General features: G+C 38.9%; 1 protein-coding gene and 1 pseudogene across 3 annotated transcripts in view; one reads left to right on the forward strand and one right to left on the reverse strand.

Annotated features, from left to right (window-relative positions):
* LOC148718943 (uncharacterized) overlaps positions 1 to 19,784 on the reverse strand; it is a 279,110-nt pseudogene that overhangs the window by 191,856 nt on the left and 67,470 nt on the right. The gene's annotated exons all lie outside the window — the stretch shown is intronic.
* LOC148718955 (endoprotease bli-like) overlaps positions 1 to 19,784 on the forward strand; it is a 29,080-nt gene that overhangs the window by 6,903 nt on the left and 2,393 nt on the right. Inside the window, exons 7-17 of one of the 2 annotated variants that reach the window (XM_088742089.1) lie at positions 1,865 to 2,083; positions 2,954 to 3,054; positions 3,254 to 3,351; positions 3,822 to 3,942; positions 5,339 to 5,640; positions 5,983 to 6,102; positions 7,698 to 7,845; positions 11,827 to 11,929; positions 12,178 to 12,265; positions 12,859 to 12,903; positions 14,461 to 14,580. In XM_088742089.1, coding sequence (XP_088598215.1) covers positions 1,865 to 2,083; positions 2,954 to 3,054; positions 3,254 to 3,351; positions 3,822 to 3,942; positions 5,339 to 5,640; positions 5,983 to 6,102; positions 7,698 to 7,845; positions 11,827 to 11,929; positions 12,178 to 12,265; positions 12,859 to 12,903; positions 14,461 to 14,580 — 1,465 coding nt within the window. The remainder of the gene's footprint in view (positions 1 to 1,864; positions 2,084 to 2,953; positions 3,055 to 3,253; positions 3,352 to 3,821; positions 3,943 to 5,338; positions 5,641 to 5,982; positions 6,103 to 7,697; positions 7,846 to 11,826; positions 11,930 to 12,177; positions 12,266 to 12,858; positions 12,904 to 14,460; positions 14,581 to 19,784) is intronic. The other variant, XM_088742088.1, reaches the window with a different exon arrangement.

The following is a 19,784-nucleotide window of genomic DNA, read 5'->3' on the forward strand; positions in this document are numbered from 1 at the left end:
GTTAACATCCTGGTCAAAACCTAACCCCAACCTTTCGAGAACCATACATACATTTTCAAAACCATGAAAAAGCTGGGAATTCATCGGGAAAAACAAAATAGTTCTTGCATTACGTTTAATTCAGCTCTTCATTCACGGGTCACGTTTAAACAAAAAAAGTAGTTCACGTGGACATGAAAAATCTTATCATCTTTACTGAACCACGATTCACAGATAAAGAGGAAATCAAATTACGATTCCTGAGAAAACAATCGCCAATCATGCATCACGTAAAAGGTACAGGAGACCTTCTGCAATTAAATATGGCCAAAACTTAAAAAACTTCCAACCCTTATGCAAACGTTCCTTTGCTGAAAAATTGCGCTTAAGCTTCACGCCTGAAGAAGAAGTACACGAATTTCGAATTTTGATAGTTCTTCCGCAAGAAACGTGCCGTATAGCCTGCAGTGTAGGCGTCCTATTTAGGGCACGTTAACGTAAAGAAGCGGGCGATCGTTTATTGAACCAGCATATTTAATTTGGAGTCAAAGTCGACGGTAGGGTGACGGTGGCGGGAAGGGGCGAGAAGACGCCTGCCCGAAGAGGCTGTTAAAAAGCAAAACGCCCCCTGATTAGTTGCGCGTCAATGCATTTCCGGAAATCCGCAGGTACCCAATCAAAAGAAGTAAATTTAAAAACCAAAAGCATTGTCTTCTGACAAAAACAAACACACGTAGAGCTGATGAGTGAAACGGTGAAGCAGTTTTTTTGCTCAGGAAGGAAATGGCTTCTATCGGCCTTAAGAAACCTCCTTCGCCGTGGTCACAAATATGAGGTGATATTTGCTACACTCTATATTTTCCAAACGACAATCCATGTGTAGCTTCCATTAATCCATTTGAAGATTTTTCTTCCATTTGATCGTAAACGATACTCTGAAGCAAATAAACAACTGCACTAGAAGGTGTACGCGACATAATTTGGTTGATGCGAACCGGCATATTTTGGTGAAACGGTGTTGTTGATTTTTTTTCGTCAACAAAAGAAATGCCTTCGCCAAAACTCTCCTGCTGACGAAAATACGAGGTGGTATTTGCCGCACTCTATATCCTCCAAACGACAATGCGACAATGAGCGTAGCTGACGTTAATCCCAAGGAAGATGCTTCTTCCATTTGATCGTAAATTATACTTCGAAGGGGAAAAATGACAACTACGTACGCACGAAGGTTTATCCGTCATGATTTCCAAAGCTAGTTGGGAACACTGCCTGTAGATTCTGTCCAGAAATCAGTGTAGAAATTGCTTTTTATTTTTCTGTTCTGATCTCAATGCGCGATACATACCAAATTCTCGACAGCGGAATCGAAGCTAACAACTTCACCATCAGCAGAGTTGTTTCTCTTTTTCCCGCAAGTGTGAAATGTTCAAATGACACATTTGGCTTGTGATTGACAGCTAAAGCTAAATCGCATCAATCAGAAACTCCGTTTGAGGGCGAACGGAGTTTTGCAAGATAACAATGAGTTTGGGCAGGCGTAATGTTCACTCCCCCCACCCCCACCCCAGCCCCTCTCCTTATTTTTGACTCTCACCCACCCTCTAAATACAAATGTCATTAAAATCAAAGATGGCAGCCATATTTCGTGAAGAAAATACTGAGAACTCGCTCGCCCAAATTACGCCTGCTCTGCAGGCAACGTGTTGTAATGCCATAGTGTTTTCAAACTTTTGCCGTGATGTTCAAAAAATTTTGCAGTGGTGAGTACCAATGTTTTTCTGAACGCAACGAATTAGCTTTTGCCGTCATACTTGTTGATCACCATACGCTTTAGTGATACGAATCGCAGCATGTTAATAGTTCAGCAAAATGTGCATACTTTTAGGGCCGCGATAAAAAAGGTTCCATTTTTGTCTTCGCTGCTGGAAATGGAGGAACTATAGCAAAAGACAGCTGTGCATACAATGGTTACGTTAACAGTATCTACACGATTGCTATCACTGGATTAAACAGAGCTGGATCAGTCCCTTCATATGGAGAGCGTTGTCCAGGAATTATGGCGGCAGCGTACAGCAGAAAGACGTTCGGAGAAAGGAACCCGCTCGTGAGTAGTTTTACCGTATAAAGACAAATTCCTCCGATAAATTTTGAAGATGTTACTTGCAGTGCAGTTCTCTATTTTCGTCATAAAACTTGCATCTATAATTCACTTTATCCAGCTTCGGAGAACTGAGCTATCAACAAAATTCATTGTAGCTCTCTTTTATCAGTTCTTTAGGCAGACTGAGAAAGAGTTGGATCTATCTCATATCTGCTTTGAGCACATTTTCTGTCATACGTAAGAATAAAATAACCATTATTGCTGCTATCATTTTTTCTTTTTTTTTTTTTTTTTGCTACTTTCGTGCTGTCCGCTGTTTCTTGATCGTATGTATGTATAGATGCTCTCTTTGTCAATGGGTATAAGGTTTTCCAGTATTTATATGATGGAGGAGAAAGTTATTCACTTGTGCTCAGACTCGACTTCCCTGATCGTGGTTAACTTAGGTGAAATAAGAGAATGAGGAAATATTGAGTTTGTTCTTGATAGATAAATGTGTAAAAACTAGCCAGTGGCAAAGTACATGTAAAATGACAGAAATCTACTGATGAAAGGGCAAGACTGTTCCCTAAGTGCTAGAGGGCTGTACTGTCAAGGAGATTCAGTCCAATTGGGCTTAGAGTTTCTCCTTTCATATTGCAAACGAGATAGACTGATCAGCATGCATAAACTGAAACTTGAAAAACGAAGAGCCCTTTATTAACTATGTCAAGTCATTTTTAATAACAGAAGAACAGACTGAGCATTTAAATTATTATAAATTGCCTCGCGGTAACTTTCATTACAGTAACAGGATGTATGGGGAGAATTTTACTTAATTCAGTTCCGTTGACTAACAGAAGACTTACGTCCCGTTTGAAATATATGCTTTAGGTCACGGCAGGGGAAGACGGACAGTGTGAATACCAGTTTGGTGGAAGCTCTGCAGCAACCGCAATGGCGTCTGGAATAATTGCATTGACACTTGAGGCAAAGTAAGTCGTAGACATTTTTATGATTCCTCGTTTTTTCAAGAAGTAATGGCTGTTAACAGATCAAGCTATTATTAACGAAAAGAAAATTCCTTTCTCTTGTAATTTACAACAGAAGATCATTTTTAGTTTCGTTCCTTTAAAGCTACTCGATCGTTTCACTCTTACATAACTTGTTTAATACCTGTATGTTGTTCGCCAGCCCGCAACTGACATGGCGCGACATTCAGCACATCATCGCAAGGAGTGCAAGATTTCCTAAAATTCATAAGCCCCCTGTGAATGCAGCTGGCTTATCAGGTATGTAAGGTTGTCCTCTAACTGTAGAAATTCCCAGGTATAAATACATTTCTAATAGTTTTAATACGAAACTAAATATGAAATGAAATTCGAATCGAGTAGAACATGGGTTATGTTAGGGTTGGGATTTATTCATTTTACTCTTTTAAAATTAATTTCATAATTTTGTGGGATAAGAGCTATTGAATTCAATCTTAGTGAACATTCACTTCATCACATCTTTCCAATGCTTTTTTGAAGTTTCTGGGAACGAAATAGAAGAAAATGGTGGGAGTTAGAGAAACGCATGCGTAAGCTCTCTTCTTTAAACCTACAAAGACACTCTAGGTATAACCCAAAACAACTGCCATATCTTGATTTTAAAGGTTATTACTTCAGATTAGATTGGAACATATCAAGCATCCATTTCTCGTCCTTGATAGACTGAAAAGTGTCAATTACCATTGTTTTCGTCCACGTTTCTGTTTTAGTCAGCAACTATATGGGATTCGGATTGATGGACGCGCTGAAAATGGTCACATACGCAAAGAAATGGACAAGAGTACCGAATCAACAGAAGTGTGAGATATTTAGTTTCGTCGGGAACAGGAGGTTTGTATTTTTCACGAAAATTCAAATCGATGAAGATGAGAGAGATTGTCGCATGAATCACGAAAATTAATTACTTACACTCTATCAGTGTTGCCTGAAGACATTTACATATCAGGAACCCGATATCATTTTTGTAAAAACAAGATAATAATACTGACAAAAGACTCTTTATTCCAAGTATTCTTCATGTAAAGGTCCTAGTCAGCCACAAGAAAATGCGCGCTTAGTCCGCCTCTTTCTCTGCCATCTAAATTCATAAAATTTCCAGTCCATGGGTCAACCATCCAAGTGTATCCGAGCGATTAAGATATATCAAGGTCTTAAATTGACGTGGCAGTCTTCTGAAATGATCAGTAGTCTATTCTGGGTAGTTATTTTAGCGGCTTCTCGCAATTTTCTTGTGAAATTTTGTTTGCAACTGGGACTATCGATGGCATCTTGCTTTCTTTCACATGGAAGGCCCAAGGCCGCGACGAAGACGAAAACCCTTTACCAGTGGAATGACAAGAAGATTAGTCCTAGCATTAGAAGTGGAGCTACTAGCCAATTTGCATAGATTTTGCTGAATCAAAGTGTCGACAAGCTTCGTGCGAGGCGCAGGTCGCAAGGCAAACGACCAGTAAAAAAAAGTTAAAATATTGACAGCCTTGCACGACTCCTGTCATTCGCAAGCTATTTTAAACTTCTGCCTTCACGATGTATTTCAATGGATTTTTTCTTTGTGATGTAATTAAATGCGTTGGTTTTGAAAAATTTGTCACTTGCCCATCAGTAAATGTTCTTCAGGTTAGGTAAAGACGGATCATACTGCGTTAAAAAAGGCAATAGTTTTTCCTCTGTGTGCTATTTTCTTTGTTTATAAGTGACTCTTCTTTAAAGGAGCAGATAATTTCAGACATGTATTTCTCCCAAGCTTCGTCGGGTATCTTCTATTCTCATTTTCAAGTGCATTTTGAATCTCTTCACGTTATTATGGAGCGTTGAGCGCGTCGGATATTTTCTGAGAATGCATCATGCTTCTTCTTTATTGAATCTTTTCTTTACGTTTGGTGAAAACTGTTCACGGGCCAGCATGACTTCTACCAGGCGTTTAGTGTAATATGAATAATTTTGTCCGCAGTTGCCACATGTAAACAAAAACAGAGACGCGTTTGACTAAGATCCTTTAATGACTGACCGATTACTTACCTGATTCTCAGTTTTTATCACTGACTGTTGAATTACCTGTCGAGTTATCAATTTGGAGCTTAAAACTGACTATTAAATCAAGTGATATGTGCTTAAAGAAATCTGAGAATGAATTCATCAACGCACGGACAAACAGAACAAATAGCCCTTTCTGCACTCACTCAAACTTTAATCATGTCTTATGATCATCTTCTTTTTCCTCTTTTAGTGACGAACAGAAAACTTCTGAAAGAGATACGGTACATACCTCAATGTCTTCAAAGTGCGGAAACATTCGCTTTTTGGAGCACGTCCAAGTTCGTGTCAACCTGGAGGTTTGGCCAAGAGGGGACCTCCTGCTAACTCTGGAATCACCGAGCAAAACGATATCTCGTCTTACACAACACAGGCCTATTGATAGATTTTGGGGCTATTCGAATAATCTCACTGACTGGACCATTTTAACTTTACATCACTGGGGTGAAAATCCACAAGGCTTTTGGAAACTTAAGGCTGAATTAGGCAGCAGAGGTAAGAGGACATCTTCCATTATTTTCAGTTCACAGATTGAGAATTAAGTTTTACCATATTATTATATGTTTTACTATTGTCTTCTTTCTTTTTCTATACCTCGCGGCTGAGAGATACCTTTACTTGTCTAAGAAGCCGTGATCAATTGAATATTCAATCTCCGAAACCTTCTCTCTCGTTCGATTACTTTCTGTCCAACATATAGGAAGGTAGGACAAAATACAAATGTTCTTGTCCCTTAAAAAAATATCAGCTTTGGTTTTCCTCTCACTCAAGAATCAAGACTTATGGGATTACCAAGCTGGCATTAAGGATATTCATGCTATAAACTATATTTGATAGGTCGCCTGTTTGATTGGACCCTGATACTATATGGAACATCAAGTGATCCACTTGAAAGAAATCAACATGTTATGAACGCTGCACTCCCAGTTCATCCAAATAATGGCCCATCTTTGACTGGTAAGAAGCAAATCTATTTCCTTTTTTTAAACGTGCCCGTAATCCTTTTAAAGTTCGCTTAACATTGATCTCCAAGTAGGAAAGGTTAAAATTTAAACGTCAGCACAAAGTGTCAACGGCAAACTGGATCCAAAATTTTAGATAGAAACAAAAACATTTTTAAGGATCAAAAACGGTTTTTCTTTTTAATCTGTTTTTAACTTATTGAGGTCTTGTATATCAGTTATTTCGAGCGATCATTTTCCATGTTGGTATTCTAAGACAACATAACAAAAGAGTATATGTATGCAGGCATAAATATATTTGGGGCTCGACTAGATTCATTTTAGTCCAAGCCACCAGGCGATTCTTGAAATGAGCTCATAGAAGGGCCCAAATCATATTTATGCCCCAAAACATAAACTGTATTGCTGCTATTATTACTTTGGAGGGCACTGAGAGAAAAAAACTGGAAATATGAAAGCAAAAATGTCTCGAGTTTCTAAGTTTAATTGCTTTTATTTTCCTTCAATGGAAAAACACCGTTCAGCAAAGCTGCATAACAGATGAAAAGAGTAATCGATACCGCTCTTGAAACAAATCTATACAATTTTTTAAACTGACAGTCTGGCATAATGGGTTTAACGGAGTGCATCGGATCTGAAACCGCAAAACTTTCATGCACATCGCCACCGGCCACGAAACTTTTACAGGCGTTATTTTCGGAAGCTTCTCTAGAAAGAAACAGACGACTAAGAATGTCCGAAAAAGTACGTTTCTGTACGGCTGAGCTATCTTTCATGAAGGATGTCAAGCTTTAATGGCTTTTTTGCTTCGTTATGGTGCAAATTGCTTTGATTTCTTTTCTCAACACTGTAAGAAAATGGTGCGAATGTAGCAATGACCTCTCGATTCTAATTGGCTGCTTTCATCGTATGATTCTTTGATTCTCACCTTTCACTGGTTAAAATCACGATTTTAGTCCTTAAAATACGTCATAGTACCTGAAAGTAATAATGATGTGCACTCTATCGCGGGTGAGGAAAATAGGCTCGTATTTAATTTCTTACCGGCTTCTCTATTTTTTTTTTTTTTTCGAGTTTTAATGCAGAGAGCGAAGTCGAGTATACAGTAAATCGGTTTCCTCCTTAGCCGCTATCGACCGTACAAAATCACGAAATAAAACAGTTACAGCGATTATGTATTCGCGAGCGAGAAACATTTCTGTACAATTTTGTAAAATATACCACGAATGTTGTCTTAGGGTAAATATTTCCAACGATAAATTTTCATATAAGCTCTACGATAAAAAAGATAAAAAGAGAAATATGTAAGTGCACAGAGAATAAAATATGAAAAATTTACTTCCGATCATTTTCTAAAAAGTTTCTTGGAGAGATCGGTGGTAGCAGCCGATAATGGGCTCTTATGCGTGGTTGTTTCGAAGTCACTTTACTATATTCTCTCCAGTCCACCATCGGGTACTCACTTTGCTGATTCTCCGACGACATTGCGTTTGAAGTAAAAACACTGTAGATACCAAGGTGAAGGCCTAAAGCAATTGAGAACTGATTTTTTCTTGGAAAAAAATTTTTAACTGTGTGCCTCCTCTGCAGTCATAGGTTACGTTGGCTATATCGTTCAAGTTACCAGCAGATATTTTGTGAGGATGAGCACCAATACTCGGATAAAGTTAATTGGTGATTTAGGTCAAACAGATGAACACGAGCTAATATCTGGTGAAAAAGGATGGTCACATGGCAGGTAAGAACTAAATGATAAACTCTTGACTTCTCCAGCGTTTTTGATGCACAACGTTTCGGTCTTCGGCCCTCTTCCGGCGGAACATTTTAAATTTACGAGTTAAAAAAATAAGAAAGTTTAACTTCCTAAAGAGCTTGGAAAGTCGCTGAGATTCAGAGTAGACCGGGAGGATGTACATTAACGTTCAGACATATACAATAAAAAAGAAAGGAAAAACAAGGCGCAAGCAGGAAAACGCATCACTCTTACAGAAATGTCTTAAATTACAAAGTGTACTATAATTACTGAGCCACTTAAAAAAATAAGATTATTCGATCTGAATTCGCGCCTTGAAATTTGAGTATTTACAAGTATGCGTTTCTTTTTAGTAAAATTAATTTTGAGAATTCTCGCGTTCAATACAATTGGAATGAACTGCCAGCTCATTGTTTTCTTATTGTTGAGAGTGGATGAGTTATGGTTACGAAACTGTACAGTTTTTCATTCAGTTGATATAAATCTTACATACCACAGTTATCATTTGTTACACGATGGGATGTACATGTTCATCTTCGATTGATCTTGCATGTACGTCTGAGCCAAAGCTCTAACAACTAGAGTCGTGGATTAATAACTTCTTCCATAGGTCAGTTCTTGAAGAGCATTTAAAACCATCTCCTATTTCTCCCTTTCCCTGATTCAACTTCTCTCCATCTTGGAGCTCATCCTAGAGGTTCAGTGTGCGTTCCGAAACATTGCATGTATGCTCCGAATGAACCGATCTAACTTCAATGGTTGAATAAAGTGTTACGGGAAAATTGAGTGATTTTTCCCTGTGGATGTTGAAGCATATTTATTCGTTGTTTTCGGAAATTTAGCATTCACAATTCATGCGATTTTTTAAAAAGATAAAAGGCCACAGTAAATTTTGAATAGTCAAGTTAAATCGTACAGCTGCATCTGCTTACTTTTGTTGTTCAATTCTAGTGGAAATTTAGGTAAATATAAATGTTGATGGTCTCTCTGACAAAATTAGTTCTCGTGGTAGTTGGCAGCTAAGTTTATACTCGAAATTTTAATTTCTTTTCATACGATAGTTTCCACATCTACCTTGCATAGATATGCAGAAACTTTTAATTACTTTTCCACTCTTATTTCCTAAGATGCGCTGCTGCAATGAAGATAAGTACATTTTCCATACCAGAGTTGTGAATTCTCTCCTAAGTTTACTATATTTAATGGCCTCGGGTTTATTGCATCCGTCCTTTTAATTTAGAATTCTTTCCGTCGTAGAAACAGTTGGGAACATTTAAGCAGTTTTCTTTTAACTTAAAAGAGATCTATGCCGCTTCTTTTGTTCTGCTGTTTAAATATGGTCGATTTGGATAACAATAGAACCTCGCACCAGTTCAATACTTAAGGAACCACTTCGTAAAGGTTTTCCAATTACATCCTTAATTACAAACTTGTGTACGCTAGAGGTCACGTCGCTTGTTGGCCTGACCTTGAATAAAGTTTACTGTGGAACCGAACGCTGTCTCATCCTTGACGTCCGTATGAGCTCACTCGAAGTAGTTCTCCGTGTACCAGGAAATCGTGATGAGTTTCTGTTCTCGCTGCCGAGTGGTCTCTACCGGGTTATCTCCCTCAGCTATTGTTGTGCCGTCCGCGAAGGTTCAGTTTTTCCAGTTAGCACGCGAAAAACTATCGTCACAAAAAGAATTGATGTACTCGAAAAAACCCTCTCTGACGCTTAAAGGAAACTACCTACAACGCAGTATCCAGACTGGCAATCGACTTATCGATAAATCCCACAACTAAACCAAAATAACTGCATGGGTTTTAGGGGCCCATTGCCGTTCCATGAAAATCGACAATTATTGGTTTGCGGGTAAAGCGAAGCTCGAGAATAACTGTAAGTTTCGAGGAACATGTAATGTCCAGCGGCAAATATACTAGCATACTTTCGCTCAGCATGGGGGCTGTTGTGTTAATTTCCGTCAAATATTTTATTTTTACAGCGAGCGCGACGAAAAGTTTAAATTACGAGTAAGAAGTGTTCCACTGAGTTAATGTCTGCAAACCTTGAAGCTATAATTCTCGGCGTGCAGCGGAGAATGTTGCAAACATTCACGCTCAATTACTTCGTGTGGTTTCTCCGAAAGGCGGATAAAACCGATACTAAATTCTCACTGGTGAAAAAAATCGTATCAGCATTCTCATTGGTCAAACGGTTTTTTTTTATTAATGAGAAAAATAGTATGACCAATGGGACTACTTCTCATCAAAGAGAGATGATTCTTATTCGATGACTTTGCACTGAATAAATCTCAGTACACTTTCTATGTGCAACTCTCTAAAGATAGCCGAGGATATGTATGTATATTCCCTATTATCAAGGAAGAGTGAACCCCTCTTCTTTTTATTAGAGAGTTGCACATAAAAAGTGTACTGAGATTTATTCAGTGCAAACTCACCAAATAAAAATCGTCTCTCTTTGATGAGAAGTAGTCCCATTGGTCATAAGATTTTTTCTCATTAATAAAAAAAACCGTTTTCTATCAAACCTTTCAACGGAAAAAAAGGTGTATATATTTCATACATATTTTTAAATTGCAACGTTTTCGAAAACAGGTGTATGTGTCTATACCTTCATACATACATATATACCTATATTGGTCATAAGATTTTTTCTCATTAATAAAAAAAAAACGTTTTCTATCAAACCTTTCAACGGAAAAAAAGGTGTATATATTTCATACATATTTTTAAATTGCTTGGCCCAGTGTCTGCACTGCACTGATGAGATCCACATAGGTCGAAACAGTGTGCACTGTCTGCAGTTATATACCTATATATATTTATATATATTTAACTAACTGCAGACATATATATATATATATATATATATATATACATATACAAAGGTATATATACATATATATATATATATATATATATAACTAACTGCAGACAGTACTGTTTCGGCCTTCTGGGCCTCATCAGTGCAGTGCTAATGCTAGGATGGAGGAGAACCAATATGGTCACCCCAAACGATCCAACCTTTGTGGTATCGTCTAAGCCATGCCAGAGTGCTCAAACTAGAGTACACTAGCGAGCATGCGCAATTGCAGAGCAATGACTCATCCTAGTTAGAGTGCTCAATTTGGACATGAAAGCAAAGCTTTGTATGCCAAAGAGCTATATCTAACTGCAGACAGTACTGTTTCGGCCTTCTGGGCCTCATCAGTGCAGTGCTAATGCTAGGATGGAGGAGAACCAATATGGTCACCCCAAACGATCCAACCTTTGTGGTATCGTCTAAGCCATGCCAGAGTGCTCAAACTAGAGTACACTAGCGAGCATGCGCAATTGCAGAGCAATGACTCATCCTAGTTAGAGTGCTCAATTTGGACATGAAAGCAAAGCTTTGTATGCCAAAGAGCTATATCTAACTGCAGACAGTACTGTTTCGGCCTTCTGGGCCTCATCAGTGCAGTGCTAATGCTAGGATGGAGGAGAACCAATATGGTCACCCCAAACGATCCAACCTTTGTGGTATCGTCTAAGCCATGCCAGAGTGCTCAAACTAGAGTACACTAGCGAGCATGCGCAATTGCAGAGCAATGACTCATCCTAGTTAGAGTGCTCAATTTGGACATGAAAGCAAAGCTTTGTATGCCAAAGAGCTATATCTAACTGCAGACAGTTTATATATATATATATATATAAATCTGTGTTCGGATGTTAACACGATGGAAATGAAAGCGTGAAGGATCAGGAAAAAAACTGACCTTGCCTATAGCCTTGCTGCTATTTGATCTGACCTCATTTGATTGGCTTAAGATCTGTGATGGACAACGCTCCTTACCCCATGCAAAGGCACACCTAAATACTTAACTATGACGGGCCTCGAGATAAAATCACATTGCGCTTTTGTCATAATGTTGGCCTATACCCTTTAGCTTTAGATACAAAACTTGTTATATCTCTTGTTACTAGGTCTCAATATTTCTATTTTCGTGGTGACCCAGTTGGAAATTTGACGATCGTTCAACTTATTGACGGGAATACAACAAATCATCGCAGCTGGTATCTACATAATGTGAGTTACTCTTTTCATTTTGTTTTTTTTCGCTTCCTCAAAGCAGTCAGGGATTAAAGATTGAAGTTTATTTTATAACTTTTTCTATTTCAGTATATGAAAGATTGATAAGCAAACAGTGGCTGTCTCTGCAAATCGCCGGATATATTTATCATTTGTTTCAAATTTTTTTTTTGTTTTTTTCAAGCTGGATATTGTTAGGGCTCAAATCAAATATTAAAACATTTCAAATTATTGTCTCATATTAGGTAGCAGTTCGTCAGGAAGGAAACAATCCGTGGATTGTGTTTCGACATAACGCCAGGATAAATAGAAAAAGAATTACTTTAAAGCTAGGTAAACAATTTTATTTTACACTCTGCGGTTAATTTCAAATCATCAAGCAACCAAATACCTGTCATATTTTTTGAGAACACTTTTAGAAAAAATAAAGCCCTATCCATACAGGCGGGGAGGGGATTAAGTAAACGGTGATGACTACGAAAAGATGACATATTTTGTTATCCTTTCCTGCTATCCCTACACGGCAGTCTTTTTCTTAACCTTTATTAAACAGGTTAAAGACGCCAATATCTCGTATACTTATTTCGCTTTGGAAATTTGCTAACCGAAAACCGCCACCGAACAGATACGATCGCGAATCATCGCCTTTTACACTGGGCTTTAAGTTTCAAACCGCAAAATATTATCTGACCCCTATTTCATTACTTGTCTCCGTTAACTTGACATTGACTCATTATGGTTCAGTTTTAAGGTGTACAGTTATTTGTCATTTGAGAGAGATGGAAGGACACAAATATATTTTAAATAACCAAAAATTGTGTACAGTTAATCAGAAAATTACGAGGAATTTGGATCAAAATGGAGAGTAGCGAAAGAAAAAGTTGTGTTTTTGTTTACTCTTTCCGTCATCTTTTACCGCATTTTAGAATGTCAAAGAGGTTATCATAGAAATAGCGTTGGCAAATGCGAAGGTAAGTACATCAATTGTAAATGATGTTCATTGGGGAAGTAAACTAGGAACAAACACATTGAGATACTTCTTACCACAACTAAACAGGAGGTATTTTTTGTCACTACAGTCGAAGCTCTCTTAACGGACACTCTCGTAAGGGGACAGCTCTACTTACGGCCGTCTTGTTTGAAACCACGTTTTAACTCCCGCACAAACTCTGTATCTTTACATTCTCGTAAGCGGACATTCCCGTAAGCGGCCGCGGACACTTTCAGGGATTACGACCTGGACTTTTTCTTTGTTTTTAAGCTCTCGTAAGCAGACACCCGAAAGAAAATAAAAAACCTCTGTACAGAATCTTGTTTTTATCAATCAACCATTTTACATTGCCGTTCGTCACATTGATTTTACAGTAATTACAGTGCCATATCTCAATGTTTGTTTTGTCGTTATCCACGTCCGGTTAAATTTCGAAGCATATGCGCTTGTGACTGGAGTTACAACGTTGTCAGCACATTGTAGCCAAGGCACTCAAGTTTCGATTTTAGCCAAGGCACTCAAGTTTCGATTTTAGCCAAGGCAGAGACATTATCGTGTCACCATAAAAAATATACTGGCAAGGAATTTCTCTGTTTACTCGCTTTCCCCTTACAACAGTCTTTCCTTTGTTTGTTCCTCGCTTTAAAAAACTGCTAACAAACAGAAACATCCTCAAAGGAGTGTGTGCGAGTATTTCACCGTTCTTGTTTATGGTGTTTGGGTGTTCTTGAGTCTACAGTTCTTGATGATACGCTTGTTCACGTGGTCTTACTACAGCCACTGCATTTGTATCCTTCACATTGTTTGGCTAGTACTGCAGTATACAGTACTGTATTACTGTTCAGTTATCTTCATTATGGTAGGATTGTATAGGGCGCAATAAGACAAAAATGTCATTTAATACCGCGCTATTGTTTTGCATAGCAATATTTATTGTTGGCTGGGCAAGCTCCCCGTAAGCGGCCAGCTATACCCTACACCTCTAGTGGCCGCGTAAGCGGCCAGCTCCAGTTACGGACATTTTTATCCCGTCCCGAGGGTGTCCGCTTACGAGACCTTCAACTCTCTAAAACTAGCAAGAAAATCAATTTTAGCTTTCTGGCCTTTCGATTTCGTGAACTGAGGAGGAAGTTCACTGTCTCTTTGTTCCTTTTCGTTGTTTAATTACTTGCTTTTTTTTATTTGTTGTTGTTTTAAGGTGTTTCATCTTTATTTTTTTGGAATGTGCACTTTTTCATTTACGTATGATTTAGTATAGTTTGAAGAATTTCCAAGCTGTTGATGAGAAAAGTGATACTCTTGTACTGACAAAATCTATATAGCAAGCGAAAGTGTTTCAGGATGTTATAAGGGAATCGTTATAATTGAAATAGTATGCAAGACCTTCCCCGAGTAACGTGCATCTTTTAATATTTTTGAAAAGATTTTAATGACAGTAATATTTTTTAGCAATTGAGATCAACAAAAAACTCCCTTGCTTTTCGTTCAAGTGTTAGTCCAAATGACTACAAACCGAAGTACTACACTTTTCTTTAAGACATCGATGAGTGTTCAAGAAACCCCTGTCAACAACGCTGCAAAAATTTTGGCGGAGGATACCAGTGCGAGTGTTACAAAGGCTATCAGCAACACTGGTTTTATGCAGGCAGATGCATAGGTATTAAAAATATTTCTATCATTTTATTTCGTACGTTATAATTATTAGCTCCCAAACACGCCAGAAGATGACAAGCCTCTTTCGATTACTGACCACTGACACAAACATGATGTCGCAAGCGATACCGTAAACACTCTTTGTTTAGGCTTGTTCAGGTATTGGAAAAGTTTCTTGTGTATTTTCGAATACCGGTCAACACTCATATGTCAGTTCGCCAACATCCAAAATAATTGTAATTACAAATGACCAGAGGAATAGAATTTTACTTTTGATGTATCCATGAGTGCTCGTAGGTTAATATCGTTTGAAATTGCTCGTTTCACTCTCCCCAATCTCTCATTTCCTCGACAGCCGATAGTGTTTGGAAAAGACTTGGAAAACCATCCGAGGCTTTTACCCAGTAGAGTATAAACCTACTTTAATATATTTTTTTATTTAACATTTGTGTTAGTAAATAGCTACTAACTCCCAATACATTTGTTTGATTACGCAAAAGAAGCGTTTTTTCTTATTCACATGTTGAACCATACGTGTACGGGCATTTTGTGGCCGGGGGGGGGGGGGGAGAAGGTGAACCAGTTGCCCAAAAAATTTGCGTAAGTTACCCAAATTTTTACAAAACAGTCGTCGTGCGATCATATGATAGACTAAAAAAGGCGCACCTATAAAACACGATAAATGAATAGCTGTCTCTGCCATTTCGACGGCCAAATATATCAGTGATACGATCCGTGTCTTTCTCGACTACAGAGTTGGCATATTCCCTTTTCAGTGTTAATAAATGCGATGTTACTAACACGTTGTTGCCCCATGGTGCTACGGAGGTTAGTTTTCAATCTGCGCAACCCACTGAATGATCGTTCTGCAAAACATGATGTAGCAGGTATCATTGCAAGGATATGTACCACTCTAGAAAACTCTGGGAACATATCAAATAGATCATTCTCGTGCATCGTCTGCAACATTTCTGAAACAGTCATGTAGCCTAATCCACGTACACGACGAAAACTCGCGTACATTTTCTGCTCGGCTTCTGGAATCTCCCCATCGATTTTGCCAAATTTAGCAACTTGGGAGAAGCTTTCTTTATATGGCTTTTCACTCTGACAGATATTTCCCAAATCACAGAGTATCTCCTGGTCATTTCCGCTAAACCTGAGCTCAAGTCCAGACAGCACCTCATCGATGGACACACAGTAAGTGTTCATACGATGGTGCGATTCCGGTGTCTGGGTTTGTCTTTGGGCGTGTTCACCTACAAGGGCTTGAAGGCGGCGGGACGGCGTTTTACTGGGTGCCCTGGTTTTCCGTAATTCAAACTGAGAATTGGTCAGCCAATTCTTGATTTTCAGTGCTGATGCTAACTGCCATACGCTTTTGAAACTATCTTCACTCCGACACTGGCGTAGGGCTGTCTGAATGGTCAAGTTTGCATTTCTACGAGCGGAGATGACGTCGACCGTCTTCCCCTGAACATATCGGCACAGATTATTAGTGTTGCTCAGGATTACTTTCAGTACACACAGTCGAAAGACAAACTCCCAAGTCGCAAATGGCGTTCAATAAGGCTCTGCTCTCAGGGTAGGATTTTGGATCTTTGTCTGAAGACCGTGTGAGCAGGGCTTTTACAATCCGTTCCATTTGCCCGTGTACGGCCTTTGAAGCTTCCTACCGCATGACCATCGCGTGGTACTTAGTGACTTCAGCATCAGTTTTAGATCCTCACCTTGTACTTCTATGTCACTAAACAAGCCGTGTCGTTTGGGACTCCCTTCTAAAGAGTTGTACAGAGCCTGGGAAGTTCACAGAGCGTTTCGCAATGGTTCAGTCTGTGTCATAGTATCCTGAAGGGCGAGGTTGAGCACATGTCCGTATCAGTGAACGTAAATACCGAGAGGGGAGCAGTCTTTCATTCTTGTTGAGAGTCCCTTGTGTATACCGTTCATATTAGCCGCCCCATCGAATGCTTTACCAACAATGTTCTGGAGATCAAGATTGAGTTCAGCGATAGCAGATTTCACCAGTTTATACAGTACTTCGCTTTCAGTTGATTTTGTGGAGTAGAAACCAATGAATACTTCATTCTTCGTTCCATTCAGCACGAAACTAAACTAAGGCAAAGTGAAACTTAATTGTTCTGTTCTGCTTATGTCTGATGTTTCATCCAAGATGATACCTTTCATCCAGTGGTTCGCACATCGTTTTTGATACACTTGCGAATGAGGTCGGCGATAATTTGTAGCAGTTCGTTTTGTATTACGGGAGATGTCCACTGTGCATGCTTCTGAAGCTGGCTTTCAAGTTTATCCTTCAGGCGAGCTATGTCCTTGCACCGCAAGTGAATTAGTTCCAGAAAATTACCTCTATTTACATCACTGCTGTTACTCAAACTATCACAATAGAATTTTCTAGAACACTGTTATCTATGACAACTAAAAAAGACAACTGAAAAAAAGACAACTAAAAAAGACAACTGAAAAAGACAACTAAAAAAGACAACTAAAAAAGACAACTAAAAAAGACAACGAAAAAAAACAACTAAAAAAGGCATCAGCACTATACACGATTCTAGAGTTAGCACCATCGTCTACTATTTCTGTCGTATTCGGAGCACGAGCACCATTGCCAGCACTATTATGTATGTTTTCCATAGCCATTATCTCTGACTTATCCGAATGACCTTTATCCATGATTTCTGACTCATCTGTTACACCGACATCCATAAATTCTGACGTAGTCGGAGCACGCCGAACACCATTATTCACCTAAATCATCTCGATTTCTGACTTATCTGGAGCAGTATCTAATGAATCCACTATATCTGTATTGTTGTCATTCCGAAGATCTGAGCCAACGTCTTCGGCGTCGATTTTACTGTATTTAAGCATATTTCTTGTTTCATCGCCGCCGGTGAAACCTAGTTGCGATTGATTTGGCGCACGAGAAACAGTAAATTTAACTCTCTTGCCCATATGCTTGGTTCTTGCATGAGCGTCTTGGTACTCAGCAAAGAAGTCTTCTTTGCATTCGGAACACGAAACGCGATGGCAATAGGCCCACTTACGTTTTTGTGGGGCTGGATTCGACATGTCTAATATGGCATAAGGCGAGTTTTACACAAAGAAAGAATCTACTTAAGGTGCGTATTTTTTTCCACTGTCGCGTAAATTTTCGAAAAACTACGGTCGTGAATTTCGCTGGCTTTACGCCATAAAGGACTTAGTAAAGCCAGTTAAATTCACACAAGACATTGGTTGCCGAGACTCAGATCTTCTGAGAGTCTCCAGTGGATGATCTACAATATAATTCTACAAAGTTATGCCGAAATTGACTCTAATTAATTCACGACTGGAAATTCCCCTCACTAACTAGTGCAGTGCAGCACAGTGCCCAACAACAACAAAATTACAAATATGTATATCAACATATGATTCCCTTCAAAAATAACCAGAAAGTGATCACCTGCTAGGCAACCACTGTCTCGTTTGAATTTAACCGGCTTTACAACGTAGGCTCGATTACCAGCCGCTGTTCGGGAAAATGAGCCCGCACTCATCCGGACCCGGGAGAGGGAGGAGATCGAGCCTATTTACAAGGCCGACTTCAGGTTGAAACAGAAAATATCTCTTCGAAAAAAAATACACAGACACATGCAAGCTTCTTTAAAAACTGGCTTGCCCAAATTTCTCGTGCTTCCCAAAAAATCTGAGTTGCCCAAAATTTTGGGGGGGGCTACAGCCCCCCCACTCCCTCCGCCCCCCGGCCTGTACGCCTATGTGTTGAACTCGCTTGTCAACAAAGTCAAACAAAGTCCGTTGATCGATCGACGGCCGATCGTGTTTGAAAAACTTCGAAAACCATGCACGGCTTTTACCTAGTAGAGTATATATAACTTGAAATTCACTTAAATTCTTCATTTCAATCACAATTATTTTGGACGTTGGCGAATTGGCATTAGACGTTGGCGAACTGTTCTTTGGTGGACCTTTCGTTGGCGGACTGTTCGTTTGCGAACTGTTCGTTTGCGAACTGACACGTTGGCGAAACGACCGGTTGCCGTATTTTCATTGTCACCTAAAGAAGAAAGCAGCGCAATTGGTAATTCTGTGGGTGTTCAATCAAAATTAAAGCAGCGTAGTTACAATAACAGGTATGCTTACGACGACGGCGTCCGCATAGGTGATTGCGCTGGGCCATAGGGCTTTTATGTAAACTGAGTTTACCAATCCTTGTCACGGCGTGTGGATTCTTGTATTCTTCACACATGGGTCTTATTGCATGTATTGTTACTTTTATTATATATGTCTATAAATGATTTTTCTCTGATTTTAATGGTAGCGTGAACAAGGGAAATTCATTCCAGTGTCTTAGATTCCCTAAGCCACGAGTATTGTTGGAAAATATTAAAAGGAAAGAAATATTGCCACGGGGAAATTTTGCGTTTTAATCACCACACATCACGTTGACCTGAGCCAGCACTGTTCCTCGAGGAGTTTATTAGATATTTTATTAAAAAATTACTAAATGAAAAAAAAAACAACTATCTCAGTGAGGAGCAAAATAGATTTTCCTTGCTATTTGCTGCTAACTTTTTACGTACGACAAGTGCTTTAAGAAGAAAGAGCATTTTACCGTTTGAATCAGCGAGGTATGCCCAGTAAAATCCGAAGACATAATTCATTATCTTCTTTACAAGAGACGATCATTTCACAGTGGCGTCTCTGGAAAACAAAAATTTTCCTTGAAGAAATATCTGATCTGTACATCGTGGAAACTTTGAAGAAAATTTTTATTTACTGGAATAGCTACTTCAACAGCGACCAGTGCCCAATGCCTAAAAGAGCCGCTAGATTTGCGAAGGGAGCAAGGTCCGAAATACATCACCCTGAGTTTGACAGGGTGATCTCATTTGACTGAATGATAGAATTCGAACAGTGGAATGACGGAATGACAGAATGGCGGAATATCCTACAACACTGAATGCCTTGTTGTATAAAACAAAAGTCGCACAAAAACGGAATTACTATGCATAAGAAAATTATTTGTAATCAACAGGCAAAATTAAAATAAGCATAGTTTAATCATTATTGGAACCTACAGGATAGACCGATAAAGGAACAAAGAGGTTCTTGAGCAAGCCCGTATAAATTATCATTACTACTATTGTTATCATTTATCACTCTTACTATTGTTATTGTTAATAT

The sequence above is a fragment of the Stylophora pistillata genome, chromosome 12 (assembly GCF_964205215.1).
Source record: "Stylophora pistillata chromosome 12, jaStyPist1.2, whole genome shotgun sequence".
Taxonomy (NCBI): Eukaryota; Metazoa; Cnidaria; class Anthozoa; order Scleractinia; family Pocilloporidae; genus Stylophora; species Stylophora pistillata.